The sequence below is a fragment of the Ochotona curzoniae genome, unplaced genomic scaffold (assembly GCF_017591425.1).
Source record: "Ochotona curzoniae isolate NIBS_2020 unplaced genomic scaffold, NIBS_Ocur_1.0 contig_2321, whole genome shotgun sequence".
NCBI lineage: Eukaryota > Metazoa > Chordata > Mammalia > Lagomorpha > Ochotonidae > Ochotona > Ochotona curzoniae.
In genome coordinates, this window is record NW_024465421.1 from 11,484,914 (window position 1) to 11,510,944 (window position 26,031).

Genomic DNA, 26,031 nt, shown 5'->3' on the forward strand with positions numbered 1-26,031 from the left:
CCTTTCCCATCCTGATGTGTTTTCTAGTCTGTCCTTTTTATCACCACCGCTGGCACCTTAACCAGTAGCCATGAACCTCAGGAATGTCGCTGACCAAGCAGACTGCACCTGCTCACCTTTCCTCTCCTTTCTGAATTCCAACGATGCCTCCTCATTTGCCTTCCTGCCTCCTTTTTCCTCTGGCCTCCCTCTCCCCTTGCATCCTCTGCAAGTGGCCATCGATTTTCCCAGCACTGTGGATTGCCCTGGAGAGAGTACATGGGTAGCAGCGTTCCCGAATGACGACTCACCGTCACACATGATACCAGCACCTGCAGAAGGTGAACCCGCCCTGGGACCAGCAGGGCTGCGTTTCGCATCTTACCCTCTGTGCCCTGGCCTGACTCTGAACTTCACCCTAGCCACTTTTCCAAGAATGTGTCCTCTAGTTCCTTAGACGCTCAAGCAGCTCTGGGCTGAACGGGGTTGACCCAGACCACCCCCCAACATGATAATACCTGTTACACTCCTCCGGCAGCGGAATGTCTTGAGAGCCAGGGCACCTGGCTTCTAGGCCTGGCTCTGCCACTAGTTGCATGACTTTTGGCAAATCACATCACCTCTGTGGACCTCAGTTTTCATACCTGAGAAATGAAGGGGTTGCATGACGTTAGTGATTCTCCATTTCTGTACTTTTAGTTCCCTCCCAGAAGACCGGTGACGCATGCGCGCATGGACCTATGGGACACAGATTCGTAGGGGTGCAGTCACATTTCATTCCTCTGCTTCCCGAGCAAAGCAGGATGGAAGGGGTGTGCTCACACTGGATCATGTTTTAATTTGACAAAATGCTCTGCAGGCTTGGTACTTATTGAGCATTTAAGTTTCCACCTTCAGAGTTGAGAGAGAGAGGGAGGGAACACAAAAGAAGACCGCATTCTTTGACTAGAGTGGAATGAATATGAGATGGGAACTTGTGGATGTGCTGATCTCTCTGTTGGTTTCCGTCCTTGCCAATGTCCCTTATTGCGACGGTCTCTCTGAAGCTTATTCTCACAAAGACACAAAGCCAAAGATGTGTGCTCATACCCAGCTGAAGAACCAAGCCCACGGCGACGCCAGAGGGGAGGAAGAAGCAAGCAGGACGCACGCTTTCTGCAGAGGGACACTGGGCGACACCCCTCTCCACCCGAGCTCTGCCGCGCTTACAGGCTTCGGGAGCCACCTTTCGCGACTTACTCTTTTGTGAACCAAGGTTGATAGCTGTGAAATTCGGCACTCCTACATCTTGCCCAGTATCAAAACTGCTGCCAAGTCACCGGGCTTCATCCTGCCATCACCTGCGTGGCTTAGCCCCACCTAAGGTTACGTTTCCACTTTCCTGTTGTGGAGAACGGCTCCCCTTGGCTGCACCAATTGGCGCTGCTAGATCAGAACCCTAGTGCCGGACACCGCCTCCCACATCAGAACTGATTCAACCCGTCCCAGTCATCCTCCTCTCTCTTTTTGTCATCCTCGACTTGAGCCTGCTTCTTCTCTGGTAGATAATAGGCTGAGGGAAGGCAAATTCATTCACTGTTCTTTTAGCCCTACCAAAAAAAAAATTATGGCGGTGGGAATCTCTCTCATTTCACACTGGAGTGTTTGGGTTTGGTTCCGGCTCTGCTCTCAATTCTAGCCTCCTGCCAGGGCCGTCCCTTGAACCCGGGCGCTGCAATGTGGGCTGAGTGCCTACTCAACTTGAGCCTTCCACCTTGTGCCAAATGCCTCGCCCCTCCTCATCTCATGCTCTCTTAAGATGCACAATCAAACAACTGCAAAAATCTGTTAGCCCTCAGCATTTGCAGGCCCTCACATCCCGTGTCCCCTCATCCCTCTGTAGTCTGGCATCTGTGGCTTTCACATGAGTGGAACGGCTTCTCCTGGCAACACCATGTTCTGGGACAGTGCCAAGGCCTGTGGGCAAGTGCTCCCTGCCTCTCACTGGATGTCCTCATTCTAAATCCCCCTTTGTTTGCATGCTCTTGGATGAATGCAGTATCCTTACCCATGGGTGGAGGGACAGAGAAACAAATGTTTAAAACACAAATGTCAGAGTAAAAATCTCCTTGCTGCTGCACAAATAAAAAGACAATTAGGGAGGGAGGGAAGTATGGTTGTTTTCTTAGAATTGTATCTACAGGGCCCAGCACAGCAGCCTTGTGGCTGACGCCCTCACCTTGCATGTGCCACAGGATCCCATTTGGACGCCAGTTCTAACCCCGGCGGCCCACTTCCCTTCTAGCTCCCTGCTTGTGGCCTGGGAAAGCAGGCGAGGACGGCCCAAAGCCTTGGGACCCTGCATCCATGTGGGAGACCCAGAAGAAGCTCCTGGCTCCTGGTTTTGGATTGGCTCAGCTCTGGCCATTGTAGTCACTTGGGAAGTGAATCATCAGTCGAAAGACCTTCCTTTCTGTCTCTTCTTCTCTCTGTATATTTGACTTTCCAATAAAAATAAATAAATCTTAAAAAAAATTGCATCTACAAAATTCATGAGATCTGTCTTCTTTATATGAATAGAAAATAAAATTTCATGAAAAATGTATGCTACAGAAAAACTATGCATGCATTTCTCCTTTTTTTTAATTTCTACCTCTTTGTGCTAAAAATAAAGTTAATCACAAAGAAAATTGCAATTGCTTCCATTTTTCCGGAATGATTGGTATAAGGGAGGCAGGCTGCACTCATACGAAGGAGACTATAAAGAGGGAGGCCATATGTCTATGAATATAGAACATATACAGAGACTTATTTGTTCATCATGCATTTTTTTATTCACACACATAGGGAATCCCTGCTGTGTGCCCGGCACTGAAGCAGGTGCTACAGTTGCAAAGACGAATAAGACACAGTAACAGGTTTTGAATGTATCCCATCTATTAGCAAGACAGCGATGCGTTTTACTTATGTACAAAACATTGGCATGCAGTATTTAAACCATTTTAAAGGCTTATTTATTTTTATTGGAAAAGAGGGTTTACAGAGAGAAGGAGAGACAGGGAGAAAGATCTTCCTTCTGTTGGTTCACTCCCCAAGTGGCTACAATGGCCAGAGCTGAACTGTTCTGAAGCCAGGAGCCAGGAGCTTCTTCTGGGCCTCCCCACATGAGTGCAGGGTCCCAAGGCTTTGGACTGTCCTGTACTGCTTTCCCAGGCCACAAGCAGGGATGTGGATGAAAAGTGGAGCAGCCGGGACACGAACTGGCACCCATATGGGATCCCAGGCATGCAAGGTGAGGATTTAGCTGATGATCCATCGTGCTGGGCCCAATATGTAGTATTCACATGGAAAGTTGTGCATCATGAATGCGTAGTTGGGAGAGTGTCCCAGGCTGCACCTGTTGCTGTTAGTAGCACCTGGGTGGATCGACGAAACCTTAGCACCCACGGATCCCAGCTGTGCCTCTTCCCAGCCTCTGCCTCGCTTCGGTGCTCACTGCTTTGGCACCCGGAGAAGTGCTGCCTGTTTTACGTAAATGGAGTCACAGAGAACCCCGCAGAATGTGCTCCATGAACCTCGCTCCTCCCTCCCACGACGGGCCCCGCGAGAATCACTGACGGTGGGGGCCCCCGCTACACACCTTTCACTCCCACTGCTGTCTAAATTCTCTTTACAAAAATGACGTCTACCCACATGAGCCCTTGCCCTGCTTTCAGGAACTGTGTGAGGTAAAGACTTATTGATTTATTTTCACTTACAGGGAGAGAGGGAAAGACAGTGAGAGAGGGGTTCCTTCTCCCACATGGCCACAACAGCCAGGGCTGGGCGGGGTGGAAGCCAGGAGCCGGGTGCCAAGCATGTGGGCCATCTTCTGCTACTTTTCCCAGGCCATCAGCAGGGAGCTGGATCGGAAGCAGAGCAGCTGAGCCTGAAACCGGCGCCTGGCCATGGGGGGCCAACGTCACAGGAGGCGGAGACGCTGCTGTACCACCAGTGCAGGCCCCCACTGAGCAGAAACGCTGGTCCCCCTCCCTGTAACGTTTTCTCTGCTCTTCCTTCATTGTTTTTTCCCCAGCCCTCATTGACCACCTTCTCAGTATACTACACACTTCTCTATCTTATCGATGATTTGTTCCTTGCCTATTATCTGGTGTCCATGGAGTTAGACACAAATGAACCTCCGCTACACGCACAGGATGCCCAGGGCACTCGCAGCTTAGGCAGTGCCGCCAGCTTACTAACCCAGAGCAGAGATGCAAGACCTGCAGCAATGGGCACCTTAGCCCAGAATGCCTGGTGCCACTCTGCTGCTGGGACTGAGGCCACAGACCCAAATGCCGAATGCTTACGGGAAAACCTTCCTTAAAATGTTAAAAAAAAAAAAAGGAAAGAAAGAAAAAAAATTTAATTTACATAATTGAAAACAGGAAAAAAAAAAGTCTATTCATAAGGATTGTCCTTACGACAATGATTGGAAACTGGATGTTGGGTTTCTGGCTTTCTCTTCTTTTGCAGCTTTTAATAAGAGACATCTACTGATGAATTAAAAGCCAAAGTATAACGTGGTAAGTGAAATGCAGTTTAGCCTAGTACGACAGAAGCAGGTCGACATTTGCAAATCGACACGAGCATGGTCCTGGAGCCCCGTGGCAGCTTACAGAAGTCACACCTCTAACATGAACAATAATGGAGCAGTGCCTGGCATCTAATTGGCACTCAGATATTTCTTGGGAAAAATGAACAAAAATGCACCGAGATCTTAAAACCATGCTCATAGGTCACATAAGAAAAACACAACCCTAGAACATCATTTTACTCATAAATGCTGAAAAGGTGCTGAAAAATAAACACACACACACACACACACACACACACACACACACACACACACACACAACCAGCCCTCCCCGATGAACACCCTTGGCAAGCCGTGAGGAAGGACTGGAGCAGACCTCGCTCTGCAAACCTCTGCAATCTGGCTTGTGCTGGCCCGCAGCCATCGATCCTGCGTCTCCCCAGGGCCCTGCGTGTTCTACAGATTGCCAAATCCAAGGCACTTGGACGGGCACCAAGAAGCACGCGCTGAATTAAAGACATGGGTGAGGCTCTCCGATCAATAGTTTGATATCACCCCGAACAATAGAACACCAGCGTTGCGTCTTGAAAATCAGAAGTAAAAGCAGGCTGTGGATTATCGTTACCGTCCTTGTCACTTAAGGGTGTTTCCGGAAGCTCGAGGAAAAAAAAAAAAGTCATGGAAACAAAATACAAAGATATAATAGATTTGGCAACAAAAAGATAAAACTGATGTTTCCTTGCACGAATCCTCAGAGAATCAGTCACAAAGGATCAGAAATGATGTGAGAGCTCTGAAAGCTTATAAAATAAACACACAGAGAACAATAGTTTTCTCCCAAATATCAGCAAACATAATGTTTATGGAATGATGGGTAGTAAGGCAATGGAGAAAGTAAAATATTTAGAAGGCATAAAATTCCACAAAGAAGAAGAAAAGCAATCTAGGTAAGATGACAAAAACCCCAGCATTATGAATGAAGAAAGAAAAAAGCTGTATGGAGGGCCCAGGGCCTAGTGGCTAAAGTCCTTGCCTGCACCTATATCCCATATAGGTGCCAGTTCTAATGCTGGCGACCCTGCTTCCCATCCAGCTCCCTGCGTGTGACCTAGGAAAGCAGTGGAGGAAAGGTTGTCCAGTTCTTGGGTCCCTGCACTCACGTGGGAGACTCAGAAAGAAGTCCTGAATCAGATCGGCTCAGCTCTGCCCCTTGTGGTCATTTGGGGAGTGAATCAGAGCATGGACTCTTTCCATCTCTCCCTGCCTTTCAGATAAGCCAATCCATCTTTCAATGAGTGAATGAATAAATGGGAGAGGGGTAGAAAAACTCGTGGTAAAGATTCTGGAGGGAAGATGGTTCTTCCCAGCTGGCCTCTGAAAACACAAGATGAGTGTTAACAGCTACAGAGAGCCTGAGGTCCTTCAGGGCAGTCATCCACTAACCACAGCACCACACTTAGCCTGACTCAGTCAGGCCCCAGCTCTCTTTCTGCTGGCTCCAAGAGGATAAGGCATGCAAGGCGAAAACCCCAGATCGCCTTTCAGAGCAAAGGAATAAATAAGCAATTTTCTTGAGGAAGCCTCTGAACTTGCATGCTGGCCTAGACCTTGGGAACAGGATCTCCACAAACAGGTAGGAAAAAGGCCGAGGTGTTAGAGGAGTTTCTGCCCCTGGTCACAGCCACACGTGTAACCGTGGAGATTTCAGAGTGGCCGCAGGGCTGCAGGAGGCCCATGGCGGCCTGGATAATGGGAGGCTATCAAGGAGGGCACAGAATGTAAGGACCGTATCCACTTCTGTGCCCTACCACCCCAAGAGCTAGCTCAGTAGCACAGCTTCCCCAAGGGCAAATCTTCTGGAGAAAGTTTCCCAGAACTTTCTCTAGTGTCTGGAGGAAGGCCTTGTGGTGCAACAAGTTAAACCCTGGTGCGTCCCATCCAGTTTCTGCTCCTGTGCCTGGGAGGCAGCACCAGACGGCCCACGTGCATGGGTCCTTGCTACCCACATAGGTGACCCAGGTGTGAGTTCCCAGCACAAGGCTTCAACCTGGGTCAGGCCTGCCATGCTGGGCATTTGGTGAGTGAGCCAATGGATGCAAACTCTGTGATCTTCCTTTCTGTCACTCTGTCTTTCAACTAAACAAATAGATAAAGTGTGAGATCCGGGACTGGGAGTGGGCCCAGTAGGGAAATGGTAGGCATATCTCTGACGGGCTGCAACTCTCACTGGTGAGTATGAGAACCAGGGCTAGGGGTGAACCTTGATAGTCAGGTGGTGCCACTGCCAGCATGAATGTGGACTGGATGGTGGGGTTAGTGGGACTGAGCCAGGCTTCAGTGTCCACTGCTGTGTATGAGAGCTGAACGGGATGTGGGACAGACTGGACTAGTCTGCTGCACATGTTGGCATGCACAGAACCCAGGGCTGGGGGCGGGCCTATTGGGGTCTATTGGGACCTATTGGGGGTTACTCTGACTGGGCTGCAGCTCCTTGTATGTGAGGGCCAAGTGTGTGATGGGCAGGGCCGGGCTGGGCTGCAGTATCCATTGGTTTACATAAGAGGGAGTGCTGGAGACAGAATTGACCCAACAATTGCAACTGCCAGTGTGTGTGTAGGCTGATGTGGGGGATGGACAGAGCTGGACCCTGCACTGGCAAACACACACGAGGCAGGGCTGGGATGACTTCAGACAAGGTTTCTTGGGGTATTCCCTCCTGCTGAACTACTGGACTCAGAACTGCAACCATGGGGAGGATTATGGGAGCTGTGGTCTGACCATGGAATGAGGAGAAACTGGGTCTCCTCACTGGCATGGACAGAGCAGTGGACGGCATACCCAGACGCACGTGGACGATATGGCAGTCCATTGGAAGCTGCAGAGGACATTGGATACCATAGCAGAGGAAGGAGGGTAGAACAAATTGATCTACTATCCCAACCAAGCATTGGCAGCAAATATCTGGGTGAATGAGACTCTGGGGTGGACTGTGTCAGCCAGCTGACCTTGGAAGGATGTCCTCATCCTTGGAGTGGTGAGATCAACAGCATGCTCCACGTTGGATGACACTGGGTGGCTATTCCCCATCCCTGTGTGCTGAAGCAGTTGGGAGGCTGGGTGAGGTTTCTCCCATTATCTTTCCCCTTTCCCCAGATACAGGAAGAAGGAAAAAGGAAAGCTGGAAGCAATGGTCTCACTCACATTTCCCTAAACCCTGATCCTTCCCACCCTAACCTACTATGTTAAGATCATCAACAGACACCTGGAACCTGCATCTCTCGTCTCTTAATATTATATGGGATGACAGGAAAAACAGCATCTGTAGTTTGGTTTCTTAGAGTTACAACATCTCAGAATTATCCACTGTTTCTTTTTCGTTCATGTGTGTGCCACACAGGTGAGAAGAGCTGGGTCATGCCTCCCCACCTAGAAGTGGTTTCACTCCGTGCTAAAACGAGTGAAATGGCTGGTACTGTGACAATTTTGGTGCTCCCACCCCCTTTGTATTGCTGTTTGTGTTATGCAGCACATAACCCTGCTGCTAGATTTGCATATGGTTAACTTAAAAAAAAAGATTTATTTATTTTACTTAGCGTAAAATAACTTAAAAGTCAGAGTTACAGAGAGTGTGAGGGAGAAAGGAAAGAGAGACCTTCCTTCTGCTGGTTCACTCCTTAAATGGCCAAATGGCCCAAACTGGGTCAATCCAAAGGTGGGAGCCAGGAGCTTATTTTGTGTCTCCCAGTGGATGCAAGAACTCAAGCTCTCGGGCCCTCCTCTGTTGGTTTCCCAAGCCATAAGCGGGAAGCTGGATAGAAAGTGAAGCAGCTGGAACTCAGATTGGTTCCCATATGGGATACCAGTGCCTCAGGCAGAAGCTTACTGTGCTACACCTCCATGTCGACCCGTTATGATACGTTTTATTTTTTTTTCCCAACATTATGTTTGTTCTAAACATGGGGCTAGTTTTATAAGCATGTTGACAATGCCATGATGTGTGGGGTTGAGCATTGTGGCTTGGCTGTTGAAGCCACCACCTGCCACCATGGCGTCCCATGTGGTTGACGGTTCAAAGCCAGGCTGTCCTCCTGACCTGGCTCCCTGCTAATGCTCCTGGGAAGGCAGCAGAAGATGGTTCAAGTACTTGGGCCCTGCATCCGTGTGGGAGACCCACATGAACTTCCTATCTCGTGGTATCTTATAACTCTGTCTTCCAAAAGAGATTAAAAGTAAACCTGTCAAAAAAAAGTCCACAATGTTTTTTTTTAATGGTCTTACATCCACTTTTGCTGCTGTTTTGGCCTTTCTCCCTTTAGAGAACAAAATAGATCAATTGCAAAATGGGAGGTATTTATTGTGTTCTTGGCTCAGGAAAGGGTTGACAAGAGGGATGCGAAAGGGTGTGAAATCTCCGGCAGTGTCATGCAGCTCTCTGACGGTCCTTCCTCAGAGCGTGTGCATGGGAGGCAAGCAGAAGGTGTGTCCCTCATTCAGCATGATCCAGTTTGCAGACGTTGGTTGCCATGCTTCCCACGCGCTTTCCGTTTCAGCTGCTGGTCTGAGATCATCACGTCCTGAAGGCCCAATTGCTCATGATACTTCCCAAGTGTGGTGTTCGTACTTCTATTCTTATCATTGCTCTTACACTTCAATGAACCACCACATTGTAGTCATTTATTTTTGTTCACCAGAGCCATCCCACAACATACTAGTAACAGAAAAAAAAAATGCAAACTTTACACACAAAAGCAATCATGCAAATGAATAGCTCACAGATACTATGTCCTAGCAGTCAGACCCGTTTGTGCCACCTGCCCCTGAAATTATAACTAAAGCCATGACATAATTTGGTGACTTTTCTTCCATTTCAAATGGATAAGCACTTATTTTTCCCCCCAGTTTTCTATGCTGCGGAGGCTGTCGAATTACAGGAAGACTGTTTTATCAACAGGCTGTTCATGTTTTAGAAACTGTGATCTAAAAGAAAAAAAATCGTAACTCTCTGACATGTCATGATAAGATCAGCCATTTTCTAATCTATTCCTTTTTCTTTTCTCCTACAGGTTTACTTATTTTTATTGGGAAGGCAGATTTATAGAGAGAAGGCAAGATAGAAAGATCCTCCATCCACTGAATCATTCCCCAAATGGCTGCAATGGCAGGAACTTTGCAGATCTGAAGCCAGGAGCCAGGAGCCAGGAGCTTCCTCTGGGTCTTCCATGTGGGTTCAGGGTCTGAAGGCCTTGGGCCATCCTCTGCTAACCTAATAGGTCATAGGCAGGGAGCTGGATGTCATGCCTGTGCTCGAAGGGGAGGATTAGCCAATTGAGTCATCGCACTGGATCCTAATCTATTCCTTTGATTACTACTGTTACAACACTGCTCCCCTTTACAGGAACCTGATCTTGGGACCAGGGACCTCCCTAAGCATTTCTAATGGATTTTTCTTTTCCCTGTTTAAAATCATCCTGGGGAAGTAAGCTAGTACGGCTCTGATTGCAAATTTACAGAAGGGAAGCCTGAGGCTGGCAGAAGCGCTGGCTCTGGGTCAGGGAAGCAGCAGGAGGTGGAGCCGGGATGTCCCCTCGGCTTGTCGGACTCTTCGTGCCCGTGTGAGCTTGGATGCTTGCACGCACCATGTTCTCTCTCACCCACGATCTCCATGCACCCCAGCCAAGTCACAGAAACTGCGGTGCCCCAGGGAATGGACACTTCCCACTCTGCGTCTGTGCCCAGTTTGTTCCCTCTCTCCAGAAAGTTCTCTGCCGTTCCTCTGCTTAGCATCCGGGAGATTGACAACTTCTCCTTACCGCCCAATCCCAGCATCTCCATCCACAAAGTCTTTCCTTCCACTCATGTTCCAGGATTTAATTTTTTTTTTTACCTCATCTGTAATACTAGCCTGACTTTTCTTTCTTCCCATCTCTAAGACAAAAATGTAAAACTGTCTAGGTTGACAGCTGAGTTATTAGCAACCACTAAATGACGGGAGAATCAAGATGGTGGAATAGGGTAAGGACACGTTTAAATGGACGGAGAAACATTTAATCAGGATGAAGCAGAGAGAACACATTCCAGGAAATAGGAGAGGACAGAACAACAGCAGAGGGGCACCTGGAGACTGACGGATACAGGAAAGCAGCAGACACAACGGTGTGGTGTTGCAGTGACTGACACTCCGGTGGCATTCAGCTAATGAGCGATTTGAACTCCACTAGCAGGCAGAACTCCACCAGCAACCAGGTGGGAAGGGACTTTCACTGGGAGCTTGGGAGTTGAACCCAGACAAAGAACTGTCCATCCTGCTGGTCTGTTTGATTTGACCAGGAGCAGAGACAGAGCAGCAGATCCCAGACGGGCAGTGCGAGAATAGGGTGGATTTCACAGCTCAGTCAGCCCCCTAGAGCAGAATTGGGTGCCATTTCGCGTAAGGAGACAAAAGCAAGGGAAAGGACTGAGCATACACTGAGCTGGGAGTGAAATCATTTCTGACTCAGTGAACTGCATCAACGTGGCATTCTACAGGTTCCACCCAAGACAGGTCTGGGTAGCCCTCAGATCTGATGGCCAGCAGATCAAGAATTCTAGTAGTGGTACATCAGGCACCATTTTGTACACTGTGGCAATAGCTTTAGGACTGCAGGGGACAACAGTGAACTGTGCATGTGCTGAGCTCACAAGAACTCACTAAGTTCCAGGGATTGCACTGGTCCTGCAGGAAAATAATACTGACTGTGGCCTCGTATGGGTCAAAATAGGTCTATGTGGCACCCAGGCCTAACGTCCAACAGGTTCTGGCAAGAGCAGTGCCACCAACAACCTAGCTATATAAGACACCTGGTGTCTCGCTAATCCTGGGATCTGCTCCAACAGGAAGTGGGAGAAAGGTTTTACAGACAACAGGGCAGCCTCAGCACGGTATCACAGGAGGTGGAGACTGGTGAGCCAGGCGTTGGGGCTACGGAGTTCTTTGTGGAAATCTAACATAAGAAGCCAGACCTGGAATTCGCTGGAGGGAGTGGCACAATTGGCTGCAAGCAAAGAGTTGTGTACCAACTGCAATAAGTAAAATTGCATTGTAGACCTGTGGGTGACACAGCTTAGAAACCTGCCCCAAGGAGAAGACTCTGCTAACCAGAAGCACAATGACCAAGAGCAAAAGAAGAGACAAAGGCACAATAAATATTACTGAAAACTCCCCTGCAAAGGAGTAAAACCCTTTGCCAACCTCAGAGTTAACTGAGGATGACATCAAGAACATGGGAGAAACAGAATTCAGAAAACTCATTTTAAAGCTTCTGATCAACAATGAGAAGCACATACAAGAGTTCAAAGAATTTAAGGAAGTAATAAAGCAAATCAAGGCTGATATATCAGAAATTAAAAACACAGTAGAGCAAATTAAAAGTACAGTGGAGAGTCTCCAAAGTAGAATGAAGCAAGCAGAAGAAAGAATCTCAGAATTGGAAGATATTTCCTGTCACCAGGGAGAAGCAAACAAAATGCTGGAAGCAGAGCTGGATCAGGCCAAAAAAAGTATTCAAGAATTGAGAGACACTATTAAGAGGCCAAATATAAGAGTTATGGGAGTCCCAGAAGGTGCAGAAAGAGAAACTGGTTTTACAATTATATTTAATTAAATAATAAAGGATAATTTCCCTAGTCTAGAGAAAGAATTGGGAAACAAGATCCAGGAGGGCACAGAACTCCCAATAGGCTTGACCAAAAGCAATCTTCACTAAGACACACGATCATCAAGCTCTCTTCAATTGAACATAAGGAAAAGATTCTTAAATGTGCATGTGAAAAAAATCAATTGACATATAAAGGAATGTCAATTAAGCTCACAGGAGATCTCTCACAGGAAACTCTACAGGCAAGAAAAGAATGGAGTGACATATTCCAGATTCTAAAAGAAAAAAATTGTTGGCCTAGGATAACATATCCAGCAAAGCTTTCTTTCATCTTTGAAAATGAAATAAAATCCTTCTACAATAAAGAAAAGTTAAAAAAATTTGCCTCTTCCAAACCTGCCCTACAAATGATACTTTAAGATGTTCTCTTGACAGAGAAGAAGAATAGCACCCAACAAAACCAAAGGCAAATGTGAAGAACATCCCAGTAAAATGACAACAGAAGATTAAACCAATGAACAACCCATTCCTAAAATGACAGGACCAAAATACCACCCATACATATTAACCATGAATGTAAATGGCTTAAACTCAATCAAACATCATAGATTAGTAGACTGGATTAAAAAACAAAACTCTTCTACTTATTGTCTAGAAGAGACACACTTCACCAACAAAAATCAGCAGAAACTGTATCGCATGGGTTTTGATGTTTTCGGTTAGTTTCATCTCTTCAAAACACTTTCTTCTGATTAAATCATTCAATGACTCATGGATCATACAGTAGCATCATTTTCTTCAAGAAGGTTCTTGATCTTTATTTCTTCAGCTATACGTTAGTCATTTAGTAGCATGTTGTTTAACTTCATGGTATTGTTAATTTGTTTTTTTCCTGTTGTTGATTTTGTTTTGTGGCTTTTCATTTAAGGGGATATACAGTAGCTGTGTAATGGAGACTGTCATATCTAGTAACGTTATTTAACTTCATGGCATTGTAAATTTCTATTTTTCTTTCTATTTTTGATTTTGTGCTATGCCTTTTCATTTGAGTGGATGTACAGTAGCTGTGAAATGCAGACTAATATATCCAGATGTGAGGATACAATGTAGTATGCATTTCTACTTCCAGACAAAAATGGACTTACAATGAAACTGTTTACTATATCTTGACAATAGGATGCTGGACTCTCTGACATTGTCCATGCCCGCAATGGTGGACACATGACTGTGTATGAGGAACTATACTTTAGTAATGATATAGAGGAACTAGGTGGGGTGGAGATTTGGGGCAGGGATAAGGGAAATACCAGGAGCCTTTGGAATTGTATCATATAATAATAATAATAAAATATAAAATGTAAAAAAATAAAAAAAAACCCAAACAAAACAAAAAAATAATTACTAAATGACAGAACACAATTACTGCCCTGTGTCTGATTCCTCCCTGGTCTATCTTTAGCCAACTCCACTCACTGACTTCTGCCTCAGTGAACAGGCAGCTCCCTTCCTTAAAGATGGCATTGTGGGGCAGAGGAAGGAAAGTGTTCATTTTTATCGCAACTGCAACAGCAGCTAGTTAACTTGGTGAGACAAAGAGAGTATATTTTCTAGTTTATCCTTTTACTCTCTGAGCGTGAAACTTAACAATGGTAGATCGTTTCTCAATGCTAACTCTGAGAGACAGTGGGGAGATTGCTTCTGAATACTCCAGCAGCCCTCTGACGGTGGCAGTGAGAAATTAAGTGACAATTAGGAAAACCACAAATGAAGCAGTTGGGTTCTCTGAGAAGAAACCACCGACTAGTGATTTGGAGCAACGAGCTCTGGATTCTTTTTAACACTGACTTCGGCAGTACACATGTTTCACCTGTACCCCTGCCAATGTGCGTATTTATTCCTAACTTACGTATGTGGACCACTGTGGCAAGATTTGGTATCTTCCCAAATCTTCATGAAGTGGAAATGAAAGGGAAGGATGTAAGGATTCAGTGAGTCCTACTGTTGTGCTTCCTCACTCTGATCTTGTGCACCTGCTGGGATGTGTCGCCCTGCTGCTGACAGCAGGTCATTCGCAAACCCTTTGGAGCCTGAGTTGTTTCTCCGATACTTATAGTGGTATCACTATAGAGTGAGGGGATTCAGCTACGAGTTGTGGGGCTGCTATTCTTGGCTTTATTCAGGGTGCTGTTCTAGGAAGCGGGCTGTCCGCTGAGATGGAATACCCAGCTTCATGCCAGGCACATGCCAAGTGCTCATGAAGATGATGGGTCTTCATGGAGAGCAGTTCAGGATGAGCCTGACCAAGGCAGAGGCAAAAAAAAAAACAAACAAAAAACAAACAAACAAACAAAAAACCCAAAAACAAACCACATGCTCTGAGTGCAACTCCAGAACTGTCCAGAGAACACGGAGCCCTCCTCTCCCACGGACACAGATGGCTCCCCCCTTCTCAGCAGGTGTGTCGGGAGAACAGGACATGAAGGCACAGACCCGGAGCCAGACACCTGGAGTCCATAAGTTGGCTCTGCCGTTGACTGGGCATGGACCACTGAGAGTGTGTGATTTTCTCTCTCCCTGCCTTAGTTTCCTCGTCTACGCGGTGGATGTGATCTGAGTGCCTACCTTCGAGGCTTGTTACAGTGTGTAATGACACACCTGAGACATTGCTTTAAGTGTTGCATAGGTTTGTTGCATGTATATAATAATATCAATAAAAGATTTCTTGATTACACCAGCTGTTAAGAGAGCTCCTGGACCCATTTCTCACTCCCTCTCTCTCTGCGCGCCCCCCCACCTCTGTCTGTGTCTCCTTCTCTCTGTAAATCTACCTTTCAGATCTTCACTTCCTTTGGTTCAATTCCATGCTTTCCAAACCAGTCTCTTTTCACATGTGTGTGTTTATGTGTGTTTCTAATAGTATGAGCTGGTTAGCTGGCACAGAAAGCTGGGTTTCTCATTCTAAGTTAACATATAAGTTATACTACAGCGATTTGGGGGAGTGTGAGTCGACACTGCGGAGTTTCCAGAAGTCACAACACAGTCTCCGTCAGCATCTTGTGATGCCAGGAACCGGCTCCCGACCTGTCCTGGCGACACCTGCTTCCAGGAGGCTCTGAGTCCACACTGAGGCGCTGTTGAGCACCTAGCCTCTTTTAGCCTCTGAATCCAGCTCTCTTCCAGATGAGTAAGCTCTCCTGGTGCCCCCTGGCGCCTGTCTTCACCTTTCCTTTTTCCGTTTAACGTACACGGAGCCTGAACAAATCTGAAGTGCTCACTCAGTTGTTATCAATGGACATGCTGGTGTGACCAGGACACATTGGTGTGACCAGGACACGCTGGTATAACCATATCCATTGAAGATATAAACCATATCTGCACCCTAAAATCTGCCTTTGAGTCCCTCAAGGTCAGCGAAACCCACTATTCTAAATTTAAGCATGATAAGATTTGCTTTTCCTCTTCTAAAATTTTGTATAAGTAGATTCACAGAGAATGTGCTTTGTATTCTTTCATGTCTGGCTTTTTTCATTCAGCATTAGATCTGAGCAAGTCAGCCAAGGAATGGACCATTACTTTATTTATTTTTTTTAACCAGTGTGAAGTACTCTTCTTCTTACACTTTCCAGCTCCTAAGTATCTATCTAAAATATGACTTCAAAAAACAATGAGGAGGCATGTCAGAGTACAAGACACTTATACCTCACAAAGTTGGGAAACAACCTGGGAGTTGGCTGCACAAATGTATTTTTTGTATTCATGAGCTGTGACTTTCTGGAAGGTGCTACGTTTGAGTAACAGTTGTTAAATGCAATGCACTGCCCGGATTCTTCCACATGAACTTTTAGCTGAGAGGCAATAGAAACTCCCAGCAAGTTCATAAATACACATAAAGGCAGTGGTGACCCAGGACAGAAACACAGACTGCATGGGCACTTGAATTTTATTTATTGGGCCTGGGGTTGTAGCCTACCAGTTGAAATCCTTGCTTTACATGTGGCAGGACCTCATATGGGCACTCATTCGAACCCTGGTGGCCTTGTTTCCCATCCAGCTCCGTGCTTGTGCCCTGGGAAAGCAGTCGAGGACAATCCAAAGCCCTGGGACCCTGCACCTGTGTGGGATTCCGGAAGAAGCTCCTGGCTTCAGATTGACTCAGCTCGGCGATTGCGACTGCTTTGGGAGTGAATAATTGTACGGAAGATCTTCTTCTCTGTCTCTCCTCCTCTTTGTATATCTGACTTCGCAATAGAAAATAAATAGATAATAAGACACCTATCTATCTATTTATTTATTTGAAAGACAGGGTAAAGAAATTGAGAGATAGAAAGAGAGAAGGTCAGATATTTCCACCTGCTAGTTCACTCCCCAAAGGGCTGCAAAGGCTGCGGTTGGACTAGGGGCCTGGAACTCCATGCAGGTCTTCCCACATAGATGGCAAAGGCCCAAACACTGGATCATCTTCTACTGTTGTCCCAGGCGCATTAGCAGAGAGAGGGAACACAATTGGAACCACTGAGACTCGGGCTGGTGCCCGTATAAGATGCCAGCATCAAATCAGTGGGTTAACCTGCTGTTCCATGACACTGGTCCCTTAATAACATCAGTAGTACCTGTGACTATCACCAAGAAAAATCACAGACATTCTCGCATCCCACTAAATTTATTAGAGCTGTTTAGATTTATTTTTTTAAATTTTTTATTTATTTTTAAATTTTTATTGCAAAGTCAGATATACAGAGAGGAGGAAAGACAGAAAGGAAAATCTTCTGTCCGATGATTCACTTCCCAAGTGACCGCAACGGCCAGTGCTGTGCCGATCCGAAGCCAGGATCCTGCCAGGAGCTTCTTCCAGGTCTCCCACATGCGTGCAGGGTCCGAAGGCTTTGGGCTGTCCTCGACTACTTTCCCAGAGCACAAGCACGGAGCTGGATGGGAAGTGGGGCAGCTGGGATTAGAACCAGTGCCCGTATGGGATCCTGGTGCATTCAAGGCGAGGACTTTAGCTGCTAGGCCACCATGCTGGGCCCTAGAGCTGTTTAAAACGATCATTTGTACTTAGAGCACTTCAAAACTACAGTACTAGTCAACCTGCTACTAGGTTTTAAGCTTTAATATGTAGATACGGAACTGCATGCGTCAGCCTACATATAATTTCCTTTAAAATATATATTGGTGAATATATTTTAGTACCATTTGTTTCCTTTATAATGCTAAGTACTCTTCACATTTCCATGCATGTACTTTACACTCAGAAAGAGCACAGATTTAAGCAAACTACAGGATTTGTAGCACAAACACACACACACGCAGACTGAAGAGCCCCCGAACTACCACGCCTATTGGATAAATGCGTCACTGTGTAAGGATTTCAGCACACTGGCATTACTGAGAGAATAAGGAAACACCAGCCCAAAACTCAAGAACATTCTTCCAGTGCGGAGAACTTGTATAATATGGTTAAAAATTTGGCCTTACATATGAAATTTTACATCCAACCATCACATAATGTACATGCTCTTTTAAGGGCACATGCTAGGGTATTTTTTAAGATTTAATTTATTTTTAGAAAGTCAGATATACAGAGAGGAGGAGAGATAGAAAGATCATCTGTCCAATGATTCGCTCCCCAAGCGGCTGCAACAGCCAGAGCTGAGATGACTGGAAGCCAGGAGCCAGGTCTCCCACATAGGTGCAGGGTCCCAAAGCTTTGGACCATCCTCAACTGCTTTCCCGGGCCACAAGCAGGGAGCTAGAAGGGAAGTGGGGTTGCTGGGGTATGAACTGGCATCCATATGTGATTCTGGCTAGGCGACCATGCTGGGCCTGTTTTTTGTTTTTGTGTGTGTGTGTTTCTTTTTTTAATTCGCCAAATATCAAAGGATCACATATCAAACATACAAAATGTGTTCTCTGACTGTAATCACATTTAAAAAATAAGTTAATAGTAACTGACATGGTAGTTCACCAAGCTAATTCTTCACCTTATAGCATCAACATCCCACAGAGTTGCAAGTTGGTGTCCTAGCTGTTCCACTTTGGATCCACCTCCCTACTTATTATCTGGGAAAGCAGTGGAGGATTGCCTAAAGCCTTGGGCCCCTGCACCCATGTGGGAGACCCGAATGAACCTCCTGACTCCTGGCTGCAGATTAGCTCAGCTCTGGCTATTGTGGCTATTTGAGGAGTGAACTCTCCTTCTCTCTGTAAATCTGCCTTTCAAATAAAAAAAGAAATCTCTGCAAAAATAAGAATTTAATAATTTATATATTTTCTTCACAAAAAGCGAATAGCAATTTAAACTCAAAGGAACTAAAAAGAAGGAAATAATAAAGCTTATAAATTAATAAACTAGAAAGCAAATAGCTAATAATGAGGAATAAACAAAGCTAAGCACTGATTCTTTGAAAATCCTTTTGAAAAATTTAATAAATTCTTAGTAAAGCTGATCAGAAAAAATTAGGATAAAACAACATCACTACAAAGTCAGCATATATTAAAAAGCAACCAAATACAATGAATTAGATATAGTGAGCAAATGCCTAGCAAAACAACCTATAAAAAGTCTCTCACACACAAACCAAAGAGAAAATTTTGACTCCTACATTTAGCAATGAGATTAAATATGCAAGTAACACATTTCCCGCAAAGAAAACTTAAAAAAAAATTCATATGTGGCTCACTAGGGAATTCTGCTTAGTAGTCACGAAATAAAAGAAACAACACAGATTTTGACTTTCAATCAGGTACAGCACAAAACAATACTTCCCAGCTCATCTCGATGGTACAATCTTATTATCAAAACGAGATAAGAATTTATTGAGAGGAAGATTACAGAAACATTTCTCTCATGAATACAGGTGTAAGAATCAACAGAACACGTCAACCAACACAAAACTGGAGATATTCCATAAAAATCTAAACTGACAGATCCAATTGTCTAAGCAGTGCACCATATTGTCATGGTAGATTGTGATTATTCTAGATATGTAAGATTTGGATAAAATTTAAAATAGAATTCGCTAAACCAAAAGAATAAAATACCAAAAAAAAAAAAATCACTTTAGTATCTCAAAAGACACAGAAAGAGGATTTCGATACAATTCATCTGCAACAACCACCACATCTCTGAACAGAGGAGACGTAGGAAGAAATTTCTTCGTCTGACCAAACAGAAAACCACAAAAACAAATCCCTTCACCAAACACACTGCTCAATCACGTCGTGTTGAAAGCTTTCTTTTTGATTCCAGATTGCGACGGGGATAATTGCTTCCACCAACTCTATCACAGTGCGTGTGAGCTGTTAGTGGTACGAGGAAAGGAAAAAGAAACGAAAAGGTACAAGGATTGGAAAGAATAATAAAAAAGAAAAGAAATGAAACAGTGGGACATCTTCTTGGAGACTCAACTAATCCATACTCGATGCTCTGGCACTTTTATTTCTTTAGCCTAGAAAGATTGTTGCGCCCGGGGCATAAGGTCTGTACAAGAGCGTGGATGGTAGGGACTATGTGCAGTGCCCAGAAACGGACAAAACTCCAAGAACCCCCGAGAGCTGGATGGACAAGCAGGCAGCAGTGCGCGCCTGCAGTGACTCCATCAGTGAAACGGACTGTATGTTTACATATATAAACACGGATGAATCCCAAAGACGAAATTCTGAGCGAAATCAACAAGCCACGGAATGTCTACATTAAAATCTGGGAAGAAACGACATAGCATAGAGAGTGCACACTTGTATGATAGAATCAGGAAGAGGTTGGAGAAAAGATCATTATAAAACTTGGAGATGGGGGCAGGCATGTGGATGAGTGGGTTAAGCCACTGCTTGGGCTGTCTGTATCCCACCCTGGAGAACCTGGTGGGAACCTGACTACCTTGCTTCCAATGCGGCCCAGGTGTCTGGGTCCCTGTCACCTACGTGGGAGACCTGGGTGGAAGTTGTTGGCCTCTGGCTTTGTTTCGGCTTAGCCCTGACTTGTGGGCCTCTGGGCAGTGAAGCATCAACGGAATATCTCTTCCTCTGACACGCTTCCTTCCTCTGTTTCTGTCACTTTGCCTTTCAAATAAATAACAATACGTAATTTTTTTAAGTCAAGCTAGAGATTGCACCTAAGGAAGATGACAAGAGATTGTATCTGGGCCCAGCACCGTAGCCTAGTGGCTAAAATCCTTGCCTTGCATGAGCCGGGATCACATATGGGCGCTACTTCATGTTCCAACTGCTCCACTTCCCATCCAGTTTGTGGCCTGAAAAGGCAGTAGAGCATAGCCCAAAGCCTTGGGACCCTACACTCAAGTGGGAGATCTGAAAGAAGCTCCTGGCTCCTGGCTTCAGATCAGTTCAGTTCTGTTTGCTGCAGCCACTTGCTACGTGAACCAGGGAATGGAAGATCTTTGTCTCTGTCTCTCCTTCTCTCTGTAAATCTGCTTTTCCAATAAAATAAATCTTAAAAAAGAGAGACAGAGAGATTGTATCTAAGGTTTTATGTGACTATTACAATTGCATTTTATTCTTCAGACAATATAAACAAATAATGTATGTGTTTCACATGTGAAATATTGCGTTTGAGACACTTTTCCAAAGCTGTTCCCTTTATGGATTGACAAGTTTACAAAACTATACGGAAGATGGAGGAATGTATCAAAAGACCCTCTGATCAGTTATTGGTAATATCTAGACTTCAGGAGGTCTAGAGGACAAATAATATGGTTTCTTCATAGAAAGTTTCAATACAAAAGGACATGACACATTACAAAAGATCTAAAAAACATGCATTAAAAAATCATTTATTCGAAAAGCAGAGTTATTGAGAGGGAAAGACACAGAAATATCTCCCACATACTGGTTCACTCCCCAGATGAGTGCAGCGACCAAAGCTGGGCCAGACCAAAGCCAGGAGCCAAGCTCTTCTCCTGGGTTTCCCAGATGAGTGCAAGAGCCAAGGACTTGGGCCACTCTGCTGCTTTCCCAGCCACTAGCAGGGAGCTGAATCAGAAATGGAACAACCAGGACTTGAATCAGTGCCCGTATGGGAGAATGGCACTGCAGGTGGTAGTGTAACTCACTCTACCACAGTGCCAAGCCTAACAAACGTATTACTCAATTGCTAATATGGGTCTTGTCTCACATACTCAAACATCAGGACAATTGCAGATATGAGAACATGAACTGGATATCTGATGACAAGGAATTATCCATGATGCAGTGATGGCTGTATTTAAATGGGGGGTAAGGGGCATCCCTATTCTTGTCTTTTAGAGACAGTTAATGAAAAATTTAGATGAAAGCTTTATTCTGTGTAAGTTTTGACTCAAAATCACATCCTCTTCAGGAGGGGTAGTACAAGATTGGCTTTGAGTTAAAAATGATGAAAGCTAGTGATGGCATACAGGGCTTCGCAAGTCTACACATGCTTGAAATAGTCTGTAATAAAAATAAAATAAAACCAGGAGCTAAGGTTAAAAAAAGTCACGTTTGATAAGTCAAGTTTGATAAGTCAAGTTCTATATTGAAAAGAAGAGAAATAGAAAATATGACATTTGGGGGTTCACTATTTTCTCATCCTTCTCGGAACAGCATCTTCCCCTCCCCACACAAGAGCTTTTGCATCAAACTTCAGTGCATCAGGTCACCTGAGAATCATCCTAAAGCAGATTTGGATCCAAAAGGCCTGCTGGGGGCAGGGGAGAACCCAGTAATGTGCCTTTCTCACAAGCCCTGATGGGATGTGAATGTTATATTACCTCTGAGAATACACTTCTTTCTCCCTCTGTCACTGTCTTTGTTCTCTGGAGCCCACCCTTTATTCCTTCTCTCCTTCCTGGTCCATTCCCGTTCTGGTGTAGCTACGGTTCTACGGATCACTTGTACAATTGTTTCCTGTAAACTCCTTTCTATTTTGCCCTGTTCTATTCAACAACAACAACAACAGAAAAAAAAATAAATAAAAAGACAACTTGTAAAGGGCCCAGCACAATGGCGCAATTGGCTAATCCTTCTCCTTGTGAGTGCCAGGATCCTATATGGGTGCTGGTTTGTGTTCTGGTTGCTCCACTTCCCATCCAGCTCCCTATTTTGTGGCCTGGGAAAGCAATAGAGGATGGCTCAAGTCCTTGGGACCCGGCACCCACGTGGGAGACCTAGAAGAAATTCCTGGCTCCTGATTTTGGATCGGCTCAGTTTCAGCTGTTGTGGCCACTTGGGAGTGAACCAGAGGATGGAAGAGAGCTATCTCTGTAAATCTGCCTTTCCAATAAATATAGATGAATCTTGAAATTAAAAACGAAACACTGAATCTTTTTTGTTTTTTTTTTTTTTTTTTAGAAAATGGTTTAATCATCTGAAAGGCAGAGAGAAAAAGGGGAGTGGGGAAGAGTTCTGCCATCTGTTGGGTCATGCTCCAAATGCCTGCCAAAGCTGGGGTTGGGCCAGGATGCTGGAACTCGATCTGTCTCCAACGTAGGTGGCAAGGACCTGAGTGCTTGGGCCATCACCCACTGCCTGCATGGTGTCCATTATCTGAAAAGTGGAATGTGGAAGGCAACTGCAGTTTCAACCCGGACATTCTGATATGGAAGTGGTCGTCTCAAGTGGTGTCCTAACCATCATTCCAATTACCACCACCACCACCCATTCCTTTCCTTTCCTTTCCTTTCCTTCCTTTCTTTCTTTCTTTTTCTTTCTTTCTTTCTTTCTTTCTTTCTTTCTTTCTTTCTTTCTTTCTTTCTTTCTTTCTTTCTTTCTTTCTTTCTTTCTTTCTTTCTTTCTTTCTTTCTTTCTTTCCAAAAAATTTTATTTATCTACTTCAAAGGTAGAGAGAGAGAGAAAAACAGACAGAATAGAGTTCCCATTTGCCAGTTCATTCTCTAAACATCTATGCCAGTCAGGGATGGGCTGGGGCTGAAGCCAGGAGCTCCCACAGGGATGGCAAGGAATAATCATTGCTGCTTCCTGGACTCTGTTAGCAGGAAACTGGAGGCAGAAGCCAGGGACAGATGTGAATCCTAGGCATACTGAGATTCAGGATTCTTAACTAATAGGCCAGAGACCCACCCTGATGTCTCTCCCTTTTCTCTGGCGCATTCACTTAAAAAATCTTCCATCTGACTGTGCCCTGCCATCTTCAGGTGTTTGAATCCAAGAACTCAAAGGCTGATGAGGAAAATGATACAAGTTCTCTGTTCCCAGGATGTTTTGCCCAGCACCTGATGCCTTCCTTCGGTTCTCCCTTTTCAAGATGACCAACTTCTCAATGTCTTAGCATCCTTTTGAGACAGTGAAGAACTTCCTTATTCCTGAAATACTCTCTATTCTTGCTTGCCATAGTCCACACCCTCATGTCTTGCTTCTTTGTTTAGCCTACTCCCTGGGGGCTTCTTCAGATCTGGCATTTGAAGGTTGGAACAGCCTGGGATTCCAGTTGGTCCCTTGTTTGTTTTCTCTTTGACTTGTCTTAAGTGGCTTCAACTCATCTTCCGAATGTACAGATTGAATCCAAGCTTCTTTGTGTGTATGCCTGATCTATTGTGGGTTTCTTAGCTGTCTCACATAGGGAACTTAGATAGAATGGGTTCAACATGGAATGCTTGATTGCTTCTTGCCCTCTACACATCCACTACATTCACCCCAGAATACTGTGCTCCCTCCTCATCTCTTCCCTTTACTAAATGGCATCCCCAACCTAAGGATCCTTAACAGGTCTCTCTCCTTCAGCTCTTACAGCAAATTTATCAGCAAGGCTTCTTGTTTCTAACCTACAAACATTTTTTTTTTTGAGGCCTGTTCATTTCCTTTTCATTGCCAGTGCAATGACATTAAAGTAAATTGCCTCCCTTCTATTTCCCAAACAAGCCACTTAATGACTAGCCCCAGGACCTTTGCAGATGCTGGTATTCTGTCTAGACCACTTTAACACACTTGGGCTCCATGTAGCCCACATTTTGTTATGAGGTAACCATTTCTAAGGTCTCTCCGGACTCCGGGTCTGACCCCAGCAGTCATGCAAGTGGACCTTATTACGTCACATCTGCCTTATTCTAGCATTCTGCTACCCATGTCCAAAACAGATGCTTAGAGCCTTGCTTATTCTAAGCAGAAAACAAATTCATTTATAATCAGGTTTAAGTTAATCTCTAATCACAAAATTGTCTCCAATCCTACTATCATAGGGAGAACAGAATCTAGCTTAAGCTTTCGAATTCATGACATAGTCTGGGAAAAGAAAAGTAGACACAACATTTTGCACCTTCTTTCATTAAAAGGCATGCGCAGTCTTTTGCCCTGTGAATCTAGGCTTGCCAATGTAACTTGCCCAGGCCATGAGCTGCTAACAAACACAATGTGAGCAGATGCTTGCAAAATGCTTGTGGAGCAGGGCTTCCCTTCCCATGGCTGCTCTTGGAAGTCAGCTGCCATATGAAGGTGACTAGGCTAGCTCACAAGACATGGAGATGCATGACTAGGGTGGTTCCAACAGTCCCTACTGATGGGCATCAGAGACCGTCAAAGGTGTGGCTTCCATGTGTGTGGCAGTTGAGATGCCCTGTGACACCTGGGCGAGCCCCTAAGCAGCCAGCGCTAGATTTTTAGCTCCTACTTTTGGCTCCGATATCTGCCCCCAGAGAGCCAGACACTGGGGGTCAGTGGATATTGTCTGCTGATGGCTGCGGCTGTGTCTTCTATCCCTTGAGGATCCGCCAGCTAAGTTGAGACCTGGAACCACAGCCAACCTTCCAAGAAATGGCCCCAAAAAACATGCTCATCTTCTGTAACATCCTCACACACACGTACACACAATATCCATTGGGCAATTTCAATCGTCTTAGTGGACACAAATACAAAATTATTTTAAGGGGGACATTTCAGTATGCTTCCCATCACCAGATCCTTAGACGCTGGCCCTTCGGATGTAAGCCAGATAGAACATACCATCTGGGTTTCCAAAAAATAATTTTAAAACGCAAGGTAAGCGGGGACGGGGAGAGAGAGAAAGAGAGAGAGAGAGTAAGCAGGGGTGAATGCAAAGAGGAAACAGGAGGGATGAAGAGAGGAGTGGAGGAGGAGAGGTTGGAGGGACACAGGTGGGGAAGGCTGGAAGCAGAGCTGTGGAAGCAGGCAGCCTGTGTGTGCTGGGTAGGGCCAGGAGCCGCTGCAGCTCCCCAGAGCCGGCAGGCACTTCCCCTGCAACGTGCCCAGGAAGGGTGCCCTGTGCATGCTAATGAGCCAGTTGAGGACAGCTTTCCAGATAATTGCTCAAAGTGTTGAGTAACTTACCAGGCTGGAAGTCAGTGGGCTGCAAAATGATGGGGGTACGGCTCCTGGGGGAGCCCCCAGCCGAGGGGGGCCTGATCTCCAGGTACCCAGCACCTCCAGCTTAGTGGCTGCAAGGCGCTGGCTTTTCCATTCAGTCAGGCACCACCCCAAAGGTAGGGAGAGCCAGACCAAAAGGCAACGGAGAGGAGGGGAACCTGCTTGTGTTTTTGTATTTAAATTGTTTTTGAGCCCACGTAGCCCTGGGAGTCACATGCTGCCTCCCACATCACCGGAGCCATCACATGACACAGGTCCCCCATCATGTGATGAGACAAATCTGCCTAACTTCAGTCGCCACTGTCCCTTTCCCCCTCCCCGCTGCTTCCCTCCCTCCTCCCCAACGCGGGCTCACAGACTGACAGTGTTTCTGCAGGAGCGCCCTCTCCCTAAAGAAAATCAGCGACGGAGCGATGCAGATGGAGAAGCTTCGCAGCCCATGCGACGCTCTGATCTTGATGCATAGCTAATATGTCTTTCTCTCCCCCTCCGAAGCCACTGCGCCTTGGAGCAGTGCCAACCTCATTGAATTGCAGCCTTTGTGAATAGCTC

At 45.5% G+C, this 26,031-nt stretch overlaps 1 protein-coding gene across 1 annotated transcript in view; it reads right to left on the reverse strand.

The window, feature by feature from the left end:
• TNRC6A (trinucleotide repeat containing adaptor 6A) overlaps positions 1 to 25,728 on the reverse strand; it is a 155,334-nt gene extending 129,606 nt beyond the window's left edge. The window contains exons 1-2 of the mRNA XM_040973187.1: positions 25,444 to 25,728; positions 498 to 623 (exon numbers count right to left, since the gene is read on the reverse strand). Coding sequence (XP_040829121.1) covers positions 498 to 577 — 80 coding nt within the window. The 5' untranslated portion in view covers positions 578 to 623; positions 25,444 to 25,728. The remainder of the gene's footprint in view (positions 1 to 497; positions 624 to 25,443) is intronic.
• Between the last annotated feature and the right edge of the window lie 303 nt (positions 25,729 to 26,031).